General features: G+C 39.1%; 1 protein-coding gene across 1 annotated transcript; it reads right to left on the bottom strand.

The window, feature by feature from the left end:
- Nucleotides 1-10,526: 10,526 nt before the first annotated feature.
- LOC138888315 (uncharacterized) lies at nt 10,527-19,074 on the bottom strand. The gene is made up of 2 exons (XM_070170161.1): nt 18,751-19,074; nt 10,527-10,613 (listed from the first exon to the last, which is right to left on the bottom strand). The coding sequence occupies exons 1-2, from the start codon at nt 19,072-19,074 to the stop codon at nt 10,527-10,529; spliced, it is 411 nt and encodes a 136-aa protein (XP_070026262.1).
- Nucleotides 19,075-19,408: the final 334 nt, after the last annotated feature.

The following is a 19,408-nucleotide window of genomic DNA, read 5'->3' on the forward strand; positions in this document are numbered from 1 at the left end:
AATATGGAGTCAGAGATTAGACTCATGCAAATATGGAGTCAGGGCTTTGACTCATGCAAATATGGAGTCAAGGATTAGACTGATGCAAATGTGGAGTCACGGATTAGACTGATGCAAATGTGGAGTCAGAAATTAGACTCATGCAAAGAGAAAATAGCAGATAAGGGTAGAGTATATCATAGCTAGTATAGGTGCATCATCTAACGGCCAGATGAATGGTGAATTTGCTTTGTGTACGAATTCTATCGTCAAACGTGCCTTCATTCAAAGAAAAATCTTAAGTCTCATAAAGGGATATTGGTTCTTGCTTCGTCTACCGGCCTTACTTTGCTCCGCCCTGGAAGCCACTTTCAGGTTCTCCTAGGTAGCACCTGACTATTATGAAAAAATAGAATTTTCGAAAAATATGCATTCATTGATAAAATAGGATTGTTTTGGAAGTGTATTGATATACCAAGTAACTTTTGATGAACTAGCGACTGTGACACATTTCAAAGGCATTGCAATTCTCTTATGTTGGAATATTGAGAGTCCTCCTTAAAATTCTGCCCCAGTTTGCTAGATAATTTCTAACCGTTTGCGGATGGCGGATCTTGCTGAATCTTCTTCAGAATTTTATGAATCCTTCTCAAAATTCTACCCCAGTTCCTGACTAATAAATGACTTTCTGACGCGCATCGGCATTGATGGACTTGCTACAAAATTTTGAGGACCCTCCTTAAAATTCTGCCCCAGTTTCTGATTCTGGGGGAAAATGAAAATTTTATTATGATATGACCGAACCCATAAGACTGCCTATGTATCCCCTCTTAAATGGGAATAAGGTCAAGCGTAGTTCAATACTTCCTCTTTGATTTTCAAACTCATGTCTGGTTTGAATTTTCTGAGTTTCTGCTTGACTGGCGGACACATAGGATTGGTAGGCAACTTATGAGCTACTATAGATGTGTTCAAACTGGTCATATCGTTATACGACCATGCGAAGATATCCTCATATTCTTTTAGAAAACGGATGTATTCTTCCTTCTTTGTTGCCGATAAGTGAATGCTTATGCGGGTCTCTTTGACGGTCTCGGCGTCTCCCAAATTCACTACTATTTCGTCCAAGTTGGATTTAGTCTTGTTCTCAAAATTCTCAACTTCTCTAACAATTTCCTTGGGTATCTTATCTTCTTCCTCAAGTCACTATTCTTATATTGCGTTGCCTCATTACATGTCACAGTCACCGGTTCATCAGGAAAAGTAATAATAACACTGTAGAAGGAAAACTATAAAAATAGTAATGAATAATGATGAAGGATAAATATGTTTGATTAAAATTGAGAAAAATGTTCAAACAAAGCTTCCCTCGGTGGATCGTGCATTTATTTGAAACAAAGAAATCTTAAAACAAAATTGCTAAAAAATTTAAATGCTTAGAACAGTTATAAATTCTGCCAAGCTACCCAGGGACTCAGCGGGCTAGGGATGGTGTGGCGGTCCAGTTTCTGAGAGCAACTTCCTTTGCCACAGTCTGAATGGAGAGGCCTTATTCCACCTCCTCCTCAATTATGGCACTGCAGTCGATATCCTCATCTTCCAAGAACAAATCCTTCAGCCCAGCTAGTGCTTCTTCTTCAGCAGTTCCCCATATTTTGTCCGCCTGATGGAAAGCTTGTTCCAAACGTGGTACCGGTTGCTCAAGAGGGTAATACGATCCACGCCATAGAGGCTACCACTCTCTATACTCTTGCCATGTATACTGGTATCCCAGCCCAAATGTGGTACCATGATTTTTTAGCCGTATCGGCTTGGTGATACCCTAGATGTTCTTTTCAACCCCTTGTCGGGTTCATATCCAGACCATGCTAGTATGCTTTCTATTTTTTCTTACTCCACCACTTATCCTTCTCGACGACATTTACCCATTCAATGTGGTGATATGTTTCTCCTCCTAGCCTCCTTCTATGTATAATAGCCAGGATGGTTTGACTACTCTAGATGGGGTTGCTGCCATCTCCATGAATGATTACCTCCTGACCGTTCCATTCACATTTTACGATTTAATGTAGTGTGAAGGGCACGGCTCCAGCAGCATGGATCCATGGGTGGCCCAACAAAAGATTATATGAGGCTGGTATGTCAAGCACTTGGAATTCAACATCGAACCAAGTCAGCCCCATCTACAAGAAAAGGTTGATTTCACTGATTGTGGCCCTCTATAACCCATCAAAAGCCTTCACATTCATGTTTCCGATCCGTTTTTCATGGAAACCTTTGTCCAACATTTTCAGGGTATCCAGTGGACAAATATTCAGCTAGAACCTCCATCAACTAGGACCCTGGCAATGAACTTGTCTTCAAACTATATCGTAATGAGCAATGCTCGATTGTGATTCAGAAATTCGGGTGGCAGCTCATCTTCATGGAAGATAATCTTATAGCTTTCCAGCACCTGACCGACCATGTTGGCCATTTCTCTACCAGTGATATTATTGGGTACATAAGCCTCGCTCAGTACATTCATCAAGGCATTCTTGTGTGCCTCTGAATTTTGTAGTAGTAACAGGATATATATCTGAGTATGGACTTTGTTCAGATAATCAACAACAGAATACTCTTTCGCCTGTACTTTCCTCCACAAGTCATCCGATCCGGTCTCAATGATAGGCTGCCTAGCAGTGGCATTCTTACTTGAACCTCCCAGGTGTTCAAATGTGTAGACTCTTCCAGTTCTAGTCATCCCTTGTGCGGCGTCAGATTCCTTTATCTTGGTCTTTCCTTTTTGATGAGCCTCAGCGACATAATCCCAAGGTATCACTTTTGAGTTGAATGGGGGTGTGGTTGACACCGTCACAATAAAAGGTGTGACCACTTCTACTTCAAATGGAGGGGGGGTGGCTGCGGATGGAGCTACTTCTACCTCGAATGGAACTGATACAGTTACCTCAACCTCAATAGGTGCCTGAGTCTGAACTACGATAGGAGAAAGTGAAACTACAACCTTAAAGTCGTTGCCTTCTCGAATAAGCCCGATTGACCCCTCTGGGTCCCATTCCTCATTTATTTCTATAACATGTACACCATTACCTCTATGATCAGGGAGGGAATTGTTGCGGACATTAGGTGTGGCTTCTTTTGCTTGTATGACCTTGTTGTCAATGAGTGTCAGGATCTTGTCCTTCACTGTTCGGCACTTAGTAGTGGAGTGCCCTTTCATATTGGAGTGGTATGTACAGGTTTTGTTCGGATTGACCCATTAGGACGGATTTTCTAGCGCCACAGCGGGAATAAGATTAACGTAACATGTGGCCCTTATCCTTTCATACAGTTGGTCGATGGGCTCAACACTGGCGGTGTATTGTCTGGGTGGCTTGCGATCAAATTGGGTCTTGGTCTTGGATAATTTTGGTGAGTTGGTGGTGACTGGAAGTGGGATGGATAGGAATTATAGGTGTGATGAATAGTGGCTGGTTAGGAATATCTGGGAGATGAAGGTTGATATGTAGGTGGCGATGCTTGATATGTTGGCGGATATGTTTGATATGTGCGTAGAGGTGTTTGATAGGTGGGTGGAGGTGTTTGATAGGTGGGTAGAGGTGTTTGATATGTTATTGGAGTTTTTAGGCCCTAGGCCACCATTACTGCCCCAACATATCTTTTCTTCGATATGCCCCATGATTGGAGTGTTTTATTTGTGGCTTGCATCTGTTGATACCCAATTTTTCCATATATAGTTTTTAATATATAAAATACCTTCAAAATAGCATATATATGCATATACAAGCATGTCCAAGGTTTTTATTATTTTTTTCATAATTTTAACGTTTTAAATTGATATATTGTCTCCCCTTTTATCCATTAAATCACCAACAATTATTTCCAAAATTATTGTTTTGATAATTCATCTATTGGATTCCTATATTTATGCTAAAATATGTCTAAGGTAATTTTTATAATTACATTTAGTATTTTTTTAATAGCTAAATTGCACATAATTGCAATATTAACCCTTTTAAGATTTAATTATGTTTTATATGCATAAAATAATATACTGTATTTTTAAATTGCTAATTATGTATTATAAATAATTTTAGCATTTTAAAATTATTTTTTAGAATTTATCTACTATTTATTATAAATTAAATAGGGAAAACTGGCTGTTTAACTTATAACCAAATTGGCTTTCAATTCTAGCCTAATTCCAATGGACCCCCAACCCAATTAAAAAACTCACTGGGCCCAAGACCAAACCCAAACCATACCCGGCACATACCTGAGTTAATCCTGGCCGTTGAAAATGAACTAGGCGTAATGAAGTAGATTTATTAGGCAATTCTGTCTGATAATTTAATTAGCGTAATAAATCAACTTCATTATGCCTAGTTCATTTCCAAAACTTGTCTTATTAAGTGTCAAACATTTCCTGAAACAAGTTCTTTCAAAATTGCTTTAATCTCATTAGATATCATGCATATAGGTATTAAAGAAGTCTTTTTCGAAAAACCTATTTTTTTTTGCATTAACATAGACGCCAGTATACTGCATATAGGCAGGCCTTAGGGCGTTTTCAAAACTGCATTTTCCTAAAGCTTCTCTGTTGCTTAGCATTTCTAACAGGCTTTTAAAAGGGAGTCCCTAGGCAACTACTAGGTTATAACTTCCGGGTATAAAAGTTTTTGTCTGTTTCTGCATATTCGCTTAGATATCCTGCTTTAGGACATTAGTTAATAAAGACCTTAATTGTGTTTGAGTCGTGCTACTTGTATGTTTACTTGAGGAGGAAACTATGAGCCTCTTATTTTCTCCCATTATGTGTGAAAGTCCTAAATGTTTTGACTGTCGCTTTAGAGTTTTGCCTTTCTAAACCTTAGGGGTACGTCCAGAACTACCTATAGGTAGAGGTCCTAACCCTCTCAAGAGTATCCCAAGGCAGTGCACATACTAGAGGGGGCAGAACTTATTGACTAAGAGTGAAGTGAAAGCAGAGGACACAAGTTGAAAGAGGTTTATTAAAGAAAGGATTAGAAAGTCTGTTTTGAAAGCAATTAATAAAGCAACAGAGATTGTTTGAAAAAGAGGTTGGAGTAGTAAACAAAGCATAAACACCTTAAGATAGGATCACACACAACTAGTTTACAGAATCCAAATGAATTCAGTAGTCACACAGGGGTCAAGGGGTTTGGGACACATAGAAATTTAACTACAAACATAACCCAGCAAGGGTCTTAGGACTGGTTTGGACATGCTCAAAAATAGTTGACACTGCATAATCATAAACCAGTTAGGAAGAACACAAACACACAGAGGTGGATAGGGATTTGGGGATTCATAAAATGGTAAGTACACAGTAAGTAAAAGACAATTGACAAGGCATGATTTGAAACATACCTAAGGGAATACATTAATCTAAAAGGAAGGGAGACATAATAACATGCTGATAATGTAACAACTACAAGTTTCACAACAGAACCACAAGTAGAAGTAGACTAGAAATAAGAGAAACTGAAACAATAAGAGAAGCATGTTGTTACGGAGGCTTTAAATTAAAATTAGGACATACCAGCGAAGAGAGAAGTAAGAAGAATGAAAGAACAATAGAGCACAGATGATTAGCCTTGGTTTACAGCCGGTAATAGTAGCAAATAGCACAAGAGAGAGAGAGAGAGAGAGAGAGAGCCAAGATTTTTAGTAAGAGAGGTAGTTTTGAAAACCAAGTGTTCATATCTGTGTTAATGAAAAACTTAGGGTATTTACAGTTTTGAAAATAGGCAGAAAATAAGGTAACAAGTAAAGGTTCAGGACAATTATGGAAGTAATCACAATTAGAATCCAATTAATACAAGTACTCCCCTTTTATCAAGGAATCACAGCTTAAACGGATACCAACAAGGATAATCAAGGAAAGAAAATCAGTTGAGAAAGACTGATTTTTACCATATAAGGGGTAGTAAAAGTATAGAGCATATGATTGAGTCTAAGTACATAATATACCAATTAAAGAAAGGATTCAGTAAGAATGAAGTGCCATAGCAGATAAGGAAATGGGGTCAGTCAATTTAAACAAATGAGTAGAACTTTAGGGTTTTGAAAGAAAATCTTGCAATCAAACATCAATTAAGGAAATCAGAATCAAATCAAGAGAGGTTCATGATTCTATATTGCAACATATAAATAGAGAAGAACGAACAAACCTAGCAAACAAGCAAAGTCAGCCATATCCACAGAAGGAAGCAAGAGATGAACAAATCAAGATGAATAACAATCACATATAGGTGATACAAATAAGCTAAAAACTCAGTAGAAAAACCCATTCGAAGCATAGTAACTAGCAAAAACTTTAACAAGATCAAGTAATCATGCTAACACGTAGAACAAAACAAAGAAGGTCTTAAAAAATTAGGGCTTTTTAACAAAGTTGAGTTAAAAAGTAGTATGAACATAAGATCAGTCAAAACTAGCAAGGAAAGAGGTTTAATCATAAAGAAATTCGGTTAAAACAAGTGTAGAAGAATTTCTGATGAACCCTAATTTTTTAAAGAAAGTAAAATAGTTTGAAGTTGAGGATCTTTCAGAAGACGTTCGAGAATATTCCAAAACATAGGAAGAAACAGACTTAGAGCATAAAATTAGCACAGATCTGAGAGATTCAAACGAGAGTTAGGGTTTCAAAGTAAACCCAAATAGAAATCAAAAGAACATGTTGTAAACTACACCGATCGCAACATACAAGGTGTGATTTTGCCCAAAATTACACCAAAGAATCCATGAGTAACAGAAACAGAAACCCTTAATCTAAATCGGCATGGCCCAGGACCCTTAAAGGCCTTAGAAATGATGAGCAAGGCAGTGGAGTGACCATTGGAGGCTTGGGGTTGAAAGGTAGTCGTCCAAGATGACCGAAGAAGGAGGCGGTGGTTGAAGAACGATTAGGGTTAGGTTGAGAGAGAAGAGAGTCGAGAGCATCTGAAGGCGGCGGGGGGTTGGAAATGAGTAGGATTAGGGGGTCATTTAGGAATTAAAAAGGAAATGGTGTGTGCGGACTGTTGATCTAGGAGATCAACGGTAAGGATTCAACTGGGTAGGTGGGTTCCGGGTTTGGGTAAGGTTTTATAGGGTCTGGGTCGGGTTATGTAATAGAAAATTGGGCTGGGGAGGGGTCCGATTTGGGCTACATTTGAAAGCCAAATCTGGCTATTATTTAAATAGCCAGTTTTCCCTATTTTAATTTTAATAAATAATAAGTTATTTCTGGATAATAATTTAATTTACTAAAATTATTTAAAATATATAATTAATATTTTAAAAATATAGGGACCGATTTTACGTATATAAAATATAATTATATCTTAAAATGGGCTAACATTGCAATTATATACAATTTAGCTTAAAAAAATACTAAAAGTAATTATAAAAATGCATGAAAATTATATTAGCCATATTTTGGCATAATTATAGAAATAAAATAAATATATTATCATAAAAATAATTTTGGAAATAATTATTGGGTATTTTATGAATAAAAGGGGAGAAAATAAATCAACTTAAACCCTTAAAATTTTGGGAAAAATTATAAAAACCTTGTATATAGCTTATATATATATATATATATATATATATATATATATATATATATATATATATATATATATATATATACTATTTTGAAGGTATTTATGCATATTTAAAATACATAGGGAAAATTGGGTATCAACAACTGCAGAACGTAATATCGATGTAGTATTGTGGGGCGTAACAGTAGCAATCACAGCTCCAAGTCTGGATGGAGGAAGGATAAATAGGTAACCGAGGGTGAAGAGGGGAACTTCCTAGCTCCTAGCTCCTATCTCCTCGGACCTCCATTGTCCCCGAGAAGCCCGATCCTACCAAGTCAACGGCTCAAAAAGGTACACCTGGGAACGGGATTAACCCCCAAACTCAGGAAAAAACTCATTTAGTTTATTATTGATGATATAGATTGCATTGCTTGGCCCCCAGTTCGAAAAACTTCGTAGCATCATCCAGTCAATAGGATGTATGAAGAACAAACAGATAAAATAATGAAAGCCTATATTGATGATATGACTAATTATGTCCTTGTGCACAGAGAACCATTTTAATTCATTTGCAGGAGGCAGTTAACGTTTCTGGGCGACGCGACACGAAACTCAACCTAGAGAAACATGCCTTCGGGGTTTGCATGAATAAGTTTCTCGACCTCGTTTTGTCAAATCGAGGCATTAAGAATCATCTTCGATCAGTCAAGGCTCTCGAAGATACCATGATCATGGATAGTAAGACCTTGGAGTCGTTGGTAAAGGATATTACAAGCTCGCGATGATAAAAGCTTTCAAAGGCTCGCAATCCCGAAGACACCCCTTCTTACACGAAGGTCATAGGCTTTAAATCATGCGTTGCACTCTTTTTTCCTTGGCTCGGATTTTTTTCCAAATGGGTTTTCCGGCAAGGTTTTTAACGAGGCAACAACTATTCGTTGCCTAAGGAAAACTCAACAATATCTAGGATTTCTTTTTCAATCAACCCCAAATACAAGGGGGTATTACAGTAGGAGGTGATATTTTCAAGGAAAATACTTCATGCTTAAGAGAACCTCGATAGGAACTTTGTAATGGGCCAAACGGTCAGAAGAACCATGTCCATATAGTAGACAATCCCCAATAGAAAATCATGTACACATGTACCAATTTAGTTAATATATAAAACACATAGTGTTTCAAAGAAGTCTACCGTTACATGAACTCTACATCCTATGGCAACGGCTTAAGAGCCAAAGCATAGCAACACCCCGAATACTCGGAAACTGTCATCGAAAATTTAGATTTATAAGACCTCAAAGAGGCACCCCCTCGAAACAAAAGTCACGGCCAATATTCTCGAGGACTACATCGGAAAGTTATCGGGAAACAAGTCCAAGTGACGTACCCAAAGGCTATGGCCACCCTAAAGACTACGGTTGTATAAAGGATACGGTCAAAATAATGCAGTTCGGAGACGTCCGACTTATGATATAAATTAAAAGCCTTCAACTATTAAAAAAATCGGTTAAATCAGGCTACCCTCGGCAAAAGCAGAATATGAAGGGCTTTGATAAATTCATCCCCCAAAAAACCTAAGGGCTCCGATAAATTGGCCCTCCAATGATCCAAAGGCTTCGATAACACCAGCCTTCAGGAAAACCTTTAGAGGTATTCGATTATGCTTACGCAAACAAAATGACTAATATGGTTCTGATACACCGAGCCTTCAAAAAACCCAACGGGTACAAAAACACATGTTAAGGCATAACTAATATTTCACCAAGTCTTTTAGCCACAATGAAGGAAAAATTACATAGCCATTTTAAAGGTTGAAACGACCCAACTTAAAGAGCCTAAGAGCCAATCTTAAAAGAGCCTAAGTCCTGATATATAAGAGCCCAAAGGCCAACTTCAAAAGGCTTAAGAGCCAGAAGCATATAGTTCGAGACTCTGCTCTCACTTTGATCAGAATTTAAGGTTCACGATAGCCCGAGCTTACATCAGATCATTTCAAACTCAGCTCGAAGATTATTGTATCTATCAATAAAGATCTAAGGGTTTGTAACACCTCGAACCCTAAACCAATCCTCAGTCTAATCATTCAAACGAAGTCTTCCATAAATAAAGACAATGTTAAATCCAGCACAAACCAAAGACAAGATAAAAGTTCCCCTCGTTTTTTCTAAAAGATGATTACAAGAAATATTTACACAAGGGAGGCTTACAAGGAAACAAAATAAAGTAACCTAAAACTTCTTCAGGGTCACATCCTTAGAAACTGCATTTTCAGGGGTCGCATATTCAAGAGCCTCACCATTGGGTAGTTCATCCCCGTCTCCTTCACTCTCAGAGACACCGGCTGAATCATCCTCATCGGAAAGCATATCGGCCGCCTCTTCTTCCAAAATCTTCTTCGCTTCAATGTCGGCTGAAAGATTGAAGCTGCGGGCATGAATCTCCTCAAGGGTCATCCTCTGGGGTTGTCACCTAGCATGGTACTTGATAACTTAGCCTCTTCAGTAAAAATGATCTCCCTTGCCCAAGCATTAGCTGCTTCGGTATCAGCTTGACACAAAGCCATAATTTCTACAGCATCAGATTTGTCCTTGGCCAGCTCGGCAGCAAATCTGGCTTTAAGCTCCTTAATTTCGAGGCCCCGAGCTAGGCTTTCCTCCTTCATAACTCGAAGCTGGTGTTCAAGAAAAGCCAACTGCTCTCTTAGAGTTTCCTTTTTAGAGGCATGATTGTCCACTCCTTGCCTCTAACCCAGGGTCTCAGCTTTTTTCATCTTAAGCTCCTCCCGAAGTTGTACCTCCAAGTCGGCCTTCTGATGAAACTGCAAAATTAAAATTGCCACTTGCTAAAACAAACAGGTACGTAACAGACCATCAAGGGCTATGTTACCTTCTCAACATACTCGGCTCGACCTTGGCATGCCTGCATCAGCTCAACTCGAAGATCATAGATCTCCATCTCTTTCTTAGCATAGAGGGCTTTGACGACGTCCCTCTACTTCAAAGTCTTCTTAAGCTCAGCCTTGCATCGAGCAAGATCAGCTTGGGACTTGAAAAATGCCCTTTTATGGAGCACCACAGCCTTCATGAAAAAGGAAAAAAGATGGATTCAGAATAGCTAAAAGCAAAGGCGTAGGCATAAAAAACAGAAAACTCACTTGTTTAAAGAGGCTACGAGCCTCATCAAAAATGAAAGAGGCATCGGGGTCGGGACAATCTTCAAGCCCTGCGAGACATTCTCGAAATATGTCATGCCCTTCGTGGCTTGCTTCCACTTCAAAAGACCTCATATTATGGTCATCTCGAACTTGTCCCAAACTCGGGGCCAGGAGGCGAATCATCCACATTGATCACCCCAAGTGACCCACTTGAGGAATTTTCTCTTATCTAAAGAGGCTCGAGATTAGGTTGTTCAGCCACGCCCTCCAAATGATCTCCTATGCGAGGTACCTTCTTTTTGAATAATGGTTCGGGGACTTTGTTTGAAATCCACTCGGAAATTTCTTCAGCTCTGGGTTGAGCCACATCAACCGCCACTGGCTCAATGAGCTCTAAAACACCGATATTTTTTCTTTTATCGTGGGTTACCAATAGGAAGTTATCATCTTCTTCTTCCTGATCCTGAAGGCGTTGGTCTATTTACGGAGATAAGGCCAATACACTCTTCTTTGGCTTTGGGGGATTTTCAGATGTCTTTCTTCTTCTTTTCCTTTCTTTGGAAGGCTTCGGAACCTCCACTTCATCAGTCGGGGCCGAAAGAAAATCAACGGCGTCTCCAAGACCTACATGAAACTGAGGTCAATATCCTGTAGCAGAAGCACAAGAAAACTAACGAAAGAGCTCACCATGGTTTTGGCCTCCCATCGACCCTTAGCCAGATCTCGCCAGTAACGCTCTAAGTAAGAGGAGGCAGAGGCCAACCTTTAGACCCAGCCCTCGAGGTTTGGGAACCCTTCAGTAAACCAAGCAGTAGCTGCACCATCGTAAAGGGGATAGACCAATGAAAATATAAAAAGAAAAGAAATCAGGGTGTAAACTTGTTGCGTACTCACGTTTCATGTTCCACTCCTCGAGGAGCTGTATCCAATCGGTAAGAATCAGATCAGAGGTCCTGACTCGAATAAACTGTCTCATCCACCCACAGTATTTATCCTCATCGATACTAGCAAAGAGAGATTTTAAGGACCGGCATTGCAATTTTATCAAGCCCCCACGATAAAGTCGGGGACTGTACAGTCTGATAAGTTGATCGAGGGTAAAGGACATCCCCTCGATTTAGCTCCAAAATAACCTGATTAAGTAAATGATTTTCCAGAATGAGGGGTAGATCTGGCTAAGTATCACTCGGTATCATTGGAAAAAGTCAAGAATAACTGGATCTATGGGACCTTGAGTCGGAATTGCAGGGCCCAACATAAATGGGTAGGTGTATACGCTCAGGTACCCCGCTTTATACGTGATGATGTCCTCCTCGGAGGAAGGAATCACTATTTTTTTATCGTCACATTTACAATCCTCCTTTACTTGCTTGAGCTCGGCCTTGGTCACCAGACAAACATATCGATACATGGGCTCATAGCGGCCTGGTGTTGAAACAGGTTTCTCGATTATAAAATTGGATGTTATTTCACATGGTAGGGGAATACACTCCTCGATACAAGGAGGCACCATCGGTTTACCCTTAGTTGATCGAGAAGATGATGAAGCTTTTTCCTTTTGGGAAATCGGTTTAGAGGTTTTAGCCATCGCAATACAGAAGATCCAAGAAAAAGAAAAGTGTTGATAGTGAAGAGAAGGGAGAGCTCAAAGGGATTGAAGAAAGGGTAATGAGACTTTGAAAACAATATGGGAATAAAGTTTGTAAGGTTGTGGAATCTGTCTATTTATAAAGGTCATTTAAGCGTGCTGAGGAAGCCAAAAGGTCGACTGTCAGCCGCCTCTAATTAATGATTTTGGGAATAGTACAAAAAGCAACTTTTCAATCGCTTCAACCGATGACGTTATGATATTTGGATCAAGACCAAGGCATCAAGGATTAATTCATCATAAATCATAAAGGGCAGCCTATAAGTCGAATTCAAGCAGGGTATCCATTCGATCACTAAGCCCAAGGGCTATCCGAGTTTGAGGAATCACTCACTCGAAGACTATGAAAAGGCCTAAGAGTTATCCTTATTACAAGTTCGAGCAAATGCCCGCTCGACTGTATACTCCTAAGGGCTACCCGAGGTGGAGAAGTTTCCTACTCGGGGATTGCAAGGATATTTAAAGATTTACTTCATCTTGAGATCTTGCTCTCACCTAACTCGGGCTTGAGAATCCAGACGTTCCGAGTTCACATTCAAGTTCAGCTCGAGGGTTAACGAAAACCTTGAGGTGTATTGTATTGATCAATTAAAAACCTAAGGGTTTATTTTGTTCTAAGCTTGATATTTGGGATAGTCTTAAAATCATAAAATCGAGTCTTTTACGAATAAAGACAAAATAAAATTCAGCATGGGATACAAAAAGATCTTTTTATACTTCCAAGAAATAATTACAAATTATAACTATGGCACCCACAAAGGATACTTACATAGGAACAAAGAAGCAAAAAACAAAAGCCTAAGGTCCTAATCCACTTTTAAGGCCACGACCTTGAGAGCAGTATCTTTGAAAATCCTCTTCTCGGGGGCACCATTTCCGACTTTTGGAAGCGTTTGGAAGATGGCCGTCGATAAATGCAATTATATCTCCGGTAGCCAAGATTGAGCATTCTATTGAAATTCTGTGCCATAATATATTAAGAAAGAACAAACAAAAGGAAAAAACCAAAAGGGGTTGCAAGATACACGAGCAACAATCCAAGAGTGTTCATCCTCGGAACTCTGTTCCGGTGTGGGATGCAAAAGTTAGTAGATAATAGTGCCACCTCATTCCACAGAAAGCAAAAAAAACGAAACGCCACCCCATGTTGAAGTTAAGAGAGATGAGCAGTAGTGCAAAGTTCGCATATCCTCTAACACGGGAAGGATTTGGTGCCCTTCTCTCGTTGTCTCAAGCCAAAGTTTTGAAAAAGGAACTATTGGCATGGCTGGTAAATTTGTTGTCGTGTGACCTTTTGGTCACAGATTTGAACCACAGAAATAGGTGATTAGAGGAAGAGATAAAGAAAGGAAAGAGCTAAAAGTAGATGAAGAAGGAATGAGTGTAGCTTTTGTTCAGCCAAGTAACCCCTTATTTATAGAAAGCCGACGACGGAACCGCCAGCGCAAGTGACCGACAAAAGCAGAAACGTATTTGATGTTTTGGTGAAGCATGCTAACATGATATTTCTGATCACTTCAAGCGCCTACGTCACGAGCATAACGTCATCATGAGAGGCTCGGGAAGGTCAAAGTTCAAATCGTTTCTTATCATCTTATTCTAAGAAATGCGGGGACTATGTATATACGGTCAAAATTAAGTAGCCCGATTTCAAAGTCTTGAATTAGGCTATGAGTTTGAGTTCGGGCGACTCAAATTAAGGGTCGCACTCGACTGAGGGACACACACCTTGAGGAACGAATCAAAGGCATGTCACGACCGATATCGAGGGCAGTACAATCTCGAAGGCACTCAAGAAAGAGAGGGATTTCTCAAGGACATGTGGGTCAGGTCATAAATTAAGGGATAAGATTTGTACGAAATAGTATAGGTCCGTACTAGGTTATTGTACACCTATACCAATAGAAATCTTCACTACAATTAGGAATGTACTATATTGGGGTTTTCTCCTCCTATACAAAAGGGACCCCAATCATTTTGTAAGGATATCTCACAGTATTCGCTACAATAGAATATTCTACTCTGCTTTTCTTGCTTAACGTGCTCAATAAGTGTTCTTCAGTTTTGTTGTTTATTATTCATACTTCATTTCTCTTAGCTGACCTCGAGGCCCCCAACAAAGTCAAGCTCGAGGTCCTCGTTGTTATAGTGACACTGGTTTGGTTCATCAATTCTTCTTTCTTAAACGTAATATTACTTGTATATTCACTTGTATTAGAATAAATCACATATCTTTAAAACCACAAATCATATTTAATTGTTAACCCATTTTCAAGGTAAACAGTTTGGCGCTCACCATAGGGCTAAAGGTAATAGTGATTATTTTAGTGCTAGTTTTCTTATAACATACATTGTTCTTTACACTTTTTCTTGTCAAAGATTCTTTGATTCAGGCTTAACCATGTCTAGCACACAAAATGCACCTGCTCATGACAGTGAAGGTCTTGGAGAAAATAGCGGTATAGGGGTCGGTGTACCACCCATAAACTTTGAGGGAATGTAGAACGTGGATACAGTTGATATCAGTTCGCACAACACTCTAAACACGTACGCAATTCAAGTTCCCAATTCCCAATATGTCTAAAATCTTATGGAACACAAGCCCCTTTGAATAGTTTAAGAAATTTCTACTAAGGATGTGGTGAATATCTGCAGGATCACTAGTAATTAATATGTTCGTGTTGGCAAGAACAGGACCAGGGAACTTACTTGTGCCCTTAGTTTCTACAAGAACATCAACTGCATTTTCAAGGACACGATGAGCATTTCGGGTAAGTCCAGGTAACATTCCAAGGAGAGGCCAATTTGTTGTCACTGAGCTTGATTTCCAACATCTATTACTAAGGTACCACCATGTAGAATAAGTAAAACACATGATGATAATGAAGAGGGAGAGAGAAAATTCAAGGACATCCATTAGGTTGTGGTTTCTTTTTCAAACAAGCTTTCGTTCTTTTAGTGTTTTCTAGCACACTAATGAACTGTTTCAGAAACTACATGAAACATTAAATTTTCCAAAAATAAATGGTGAGAGAGAGCGTGCGCGCTTAATTGCTTAAGATCGCGACTATCTCTTCTACTCAGAAGGGGAGAAACTTTACATTTTATAAGGAGAGTTGTGTAAATAAGATGTATAATAGAAGATGAAGTGGTAAGCTAGGAAACTTAGTTTCAATATTTTGGAATATATTTTATGGTGGAGATTAATATAAATTAAATATTTGACTTTTAAAAGAAAGTTATACATAAAAAATTAAGAAATTTATTATCTTCCCAACTTATTTCTATGAGTGCTACATTTCCCCCCGAATTTCACTAGTTATTGCATGAAATGTACTATAAGTTGAGCCAGTATATGTCCTAGAAAAAAATTCTAAAAACCAAAACAATAGCGACAAATTTAAAACCAGATTTTGATTTCAAAAGAATATTTGTCACGACCCAAAACACAACATGTCGTGAAGGTGTCTATCACAGTACTAGGAAATCCGACAACCACAAATAACTATGCATTTTTAAATTGAAAACAAGATGAAGCAGGTTTAACAATAATAACTCTCATAAATAATCGATTGAAATACTGCAACACAAATACAAAATCTCAAAAATCCGAATGTCATTGATTACATGAGCATCTAAATGACAATACAGTCAAGACTTCAAATACAATTGTCTGGAAAAATAGAATAGTGCTAAATAAAAGAAAAGGAGAGTAGATCTGCAGATGCCAAAGAAGCTACCTCAAAAGTTTCCAGGCAGATAAAGCTCCAAACCTAGCAACCGGTGTGCTCAGAAGTACCTGGATCTGCACACAAAGTGCAGAGTGTAGTATGAGTACAACCGACCCAGTGTACTCAATAAGTAACAGGACTAGCCTTGAGCTGAAAGCAGAGACTAGCTCAGATAGGTACAGTCCAAATCCATATAATAATAGTAATAACTCAAAGAGAAATCCAATAATCAGTTTGTAGATAGTTCAGAAATGTGGACATGCTTCCAAGTAATTAACAGTTTGATCTCAACACGGATAATATATGCCAAGTATGACTAATATGAGGAATGTTACATCTTTATGTTTACATGTCAAATATGCATGTCAATTGTAATGCAACATAGTACTAAAGTCATACACATACTCTCGGAGTATTCAACCTCACTCAGCATGCTCAATTACTCAGTGCTCCCAATCACTCAATACTCTCAATCACTCGGCACTCTCAATCACTCGTCACTCGCACTCAGTAGATACTTGTTCTCACCACTGGTATGTCAGATTCCGGAGGGGCAGATCCTGCCCAAGCACTAATATAAGCCAATCATGGCATGAATCAATAAAGCATGTTGTGACGTACAACCCGATCCCATAAATATCACTCACAATCAGGCCCTTGACCTCACTCAATCATCAATCTCTCCAGTCTCTCGGGCTCTCAAATCTCATGACAATCAGACCAAACAATGATAATATGATGTAATAATAAATGGAAACAGAAACCAAGATATGATATGCAAATGTTAGAGGTGACTAAGTACATAATTGCAATTTAAGCAAATAATTCAACAAAAAAAGTAACCTCCGTGGGTCCCAACAAACTAAGCATATAGTCTACCGCATGATTTCTAACATGAGGTGTAGCTCAATTACTCTAACAACTAGGAATTACATGAATAGCAACAAGGTTTGATAACTACACAGTACTACGAAATCAATAGGGTCACAATTACCATGGTACATACCCCCACACGCCCGTCATCTAGCATGTGTGTCACCTCAACACCATCCACATAACACGTATTCCAAGTATTTATACCCTTAGAACCAATTTTAGAAGTGTTACTTACCTCAAACCGCGCAAATCTCTACTCCAATAAGCCCTTGCCTCGCGCATCTGCCTCTGAACGACTCAAATCTAGCCACAAATAATTTAGTACAATCAACACAAGATATATGAATTAATTCCATATGATAAAGCTAGATTCTTTAAAAAAGTCAAAAAGCCAACCCGAAACTCAACCCTGGGCCCACGTCTTAGAATCCGACAAAATTAACAAAATTCAAACACCCATTCAATAACGAGTCCAACCATACCAAAACTACTCAATTCCGACATCAAATCATTACTTAAATCTCTAAATATTAATCTCAAATTCCTAGTCCAAAATTTCCCAAATTCCACCTTAAAACACATAATCTAGATGGGAAATTCAATGGGTATTCTATATTAGTAGATAAAATTGACCAAAAGTTGCTTATCTCATGAAGTCTAGTTAAACACCTCTCACAAATCACCTCCAACAGAGCTTGAAAAGTTCAAAAACGAAGAAATTTCGAAACCCTTCAAATTTAATACACTGCTAGAGCTTTTGCACCTGCGGTTCACTTAACCGTATCTGCGGTTCCGTAGGTAGGAACAAAAATTTTGATTTTGCGCTTTCTATGAACTCCCCTGCATTTGCTTCTGCGCACAAGGTTCTGCTTCTACGGAGTCGCACCAGCAACCTCCTCTTCACTTATGTGGAAACTGCTGCCCCTCGTCCAAATCGCACATGCGCTCCTCTTTCTGCATCTGCAGCAGATGCGGACCAAACTCGCTTGTGCGATCTCACACCTGCGACCAAATCCTTTACAGGTGCGATCGCACTAGATCAGAAGAACTTTAGCATCCTCCCCCCCCCCTTCCCCACCCCAAGTCCAAACTCATTCCGATTTCAATCTGAATCACTCCCGAGGCCCCTGGAACCCTATCCAAATATACCAACACATTCCAAAATATCCTACGAACTAAGTCGAAGCCTCACATCGCATCTAAAACATGAATCGCACCCCAATTCAAGCCTAATAAATGACACAGCGGACCTATTGCACATGTCATAAATGACACATCGGACCTATTCCAACTTTCAAAACCAAAATCCGAGTCTCGTAACCACAAAGTCAACTCTCGGTCAAACCTCTCAACTCTCCAAATTGCAATCTTTCCAACTTTTGCCAATTCAAGCCAAAATCACCTATAGACCTCCAAATCAATATATGGAGACACTCATAAGTCCAAAGTTACCATACGGTGCTATCGGAACCTTCAAAACTCAATTCCAGAGTCATTTACACATAAATGAACATCCGGTGAACTCTTTCAACTTAGGCTTCTAATCTTGGGACTAAGTGTTCCAACTCATTCTGAAACATACCCGAAACTAAATCAACCACCCCGGTAAGTCACATAACAATAAATAGGCATAGAATAAGCAATAAATAGGGGGAACAGGGCTATAATACTCAAAACGACCGGCCAAATCCTTACATTATCCCCTCTTAAACAAATATTCGTCCTCGAAGGGTCTAGAATCATACCTGGAGTCTCAAATAGGTGTGGATATTTGCTTTACGTCTCCCGCTTGGTCTCCCAAGTTGCCTTCTTGACTGGCTGACCTCTCCATTGTACTTTCACTGAAGCTGTGTTCTTTGACCTCAACTTCCGAACTACCGATCCAAAATGGCCACCGGCCACATCATAAGTTAAATCCCCATCTAGCTGAACCGTGTTGAAGTCCAAAACATGAGACGGATTGCCAAAATGCTTCCGGAGAAAGGAAACATGAAACACTATATGAACACTAGACAGATTAGGCGACAATGCAAGCTTGTAAGCCATCTCTTCAATCCTCTCAAGTACCTCAAAAGGGTCAATATACCGAGGACTCAACTTGCCCTTCTTCTCGAATCTCATAACACCCATCATAGATGAAATTATAAGAAATAGCTTCTCCCACACCATGTAAGTAGCATCACAAACCTTTCTATTGGCTTAACTCTTCTACCTAAATTAACTTAACCTTTTCCAAAGAATACTAAACCAAGTCAGTATCGAATAGCCTAGCCTCACCCAGCTCAAACCAACAAACCAGAGTCTGACATCGCCTCCCATACAAGACCTCATGAAGAGCCATTTTAATGCTCGATAGGTAGTTTTTATTGTTGGCAAACTCTGTAAGTGGCAGAAACTGATCCCCAGAACCCCCAAAGTCCATGACACAAGTGCTTAGCATATCCTCCAATATTTGAATGGCGTG

Source organism: Nicotiana sylvestris, chromosome 3 (genome assembly GCF_000393655.2).
Source record: "Nicotiana sylvestris chromosome 3, ASM39365v2, whole genome shotgun sequence".
NCBI lineage: Eukaryota > Viridiplantae > Streptophyta > Magnoliopsida > Solanales > Solanaceae > Nicotiana > Nicotiana sylvestris.

Bases quoted from the DNA above. Each gene is read 5' to 3' on its own strand.
- LOC138888315 (XM_070170161.1), bottom strand. From the start codon at position 19,074: ATGGGTGTTATGAGATTCGAGAAGAAGGGCAAGTTGAGTCCTCGGTAT. The intron at 10,614-18,750 runs GCAACTTGGGAG...TTTTTCATGAAG, and splicing joins GAGGTCAGCCAGTCAAGAAG to GCTGTGGTGCTCCATAAAAG.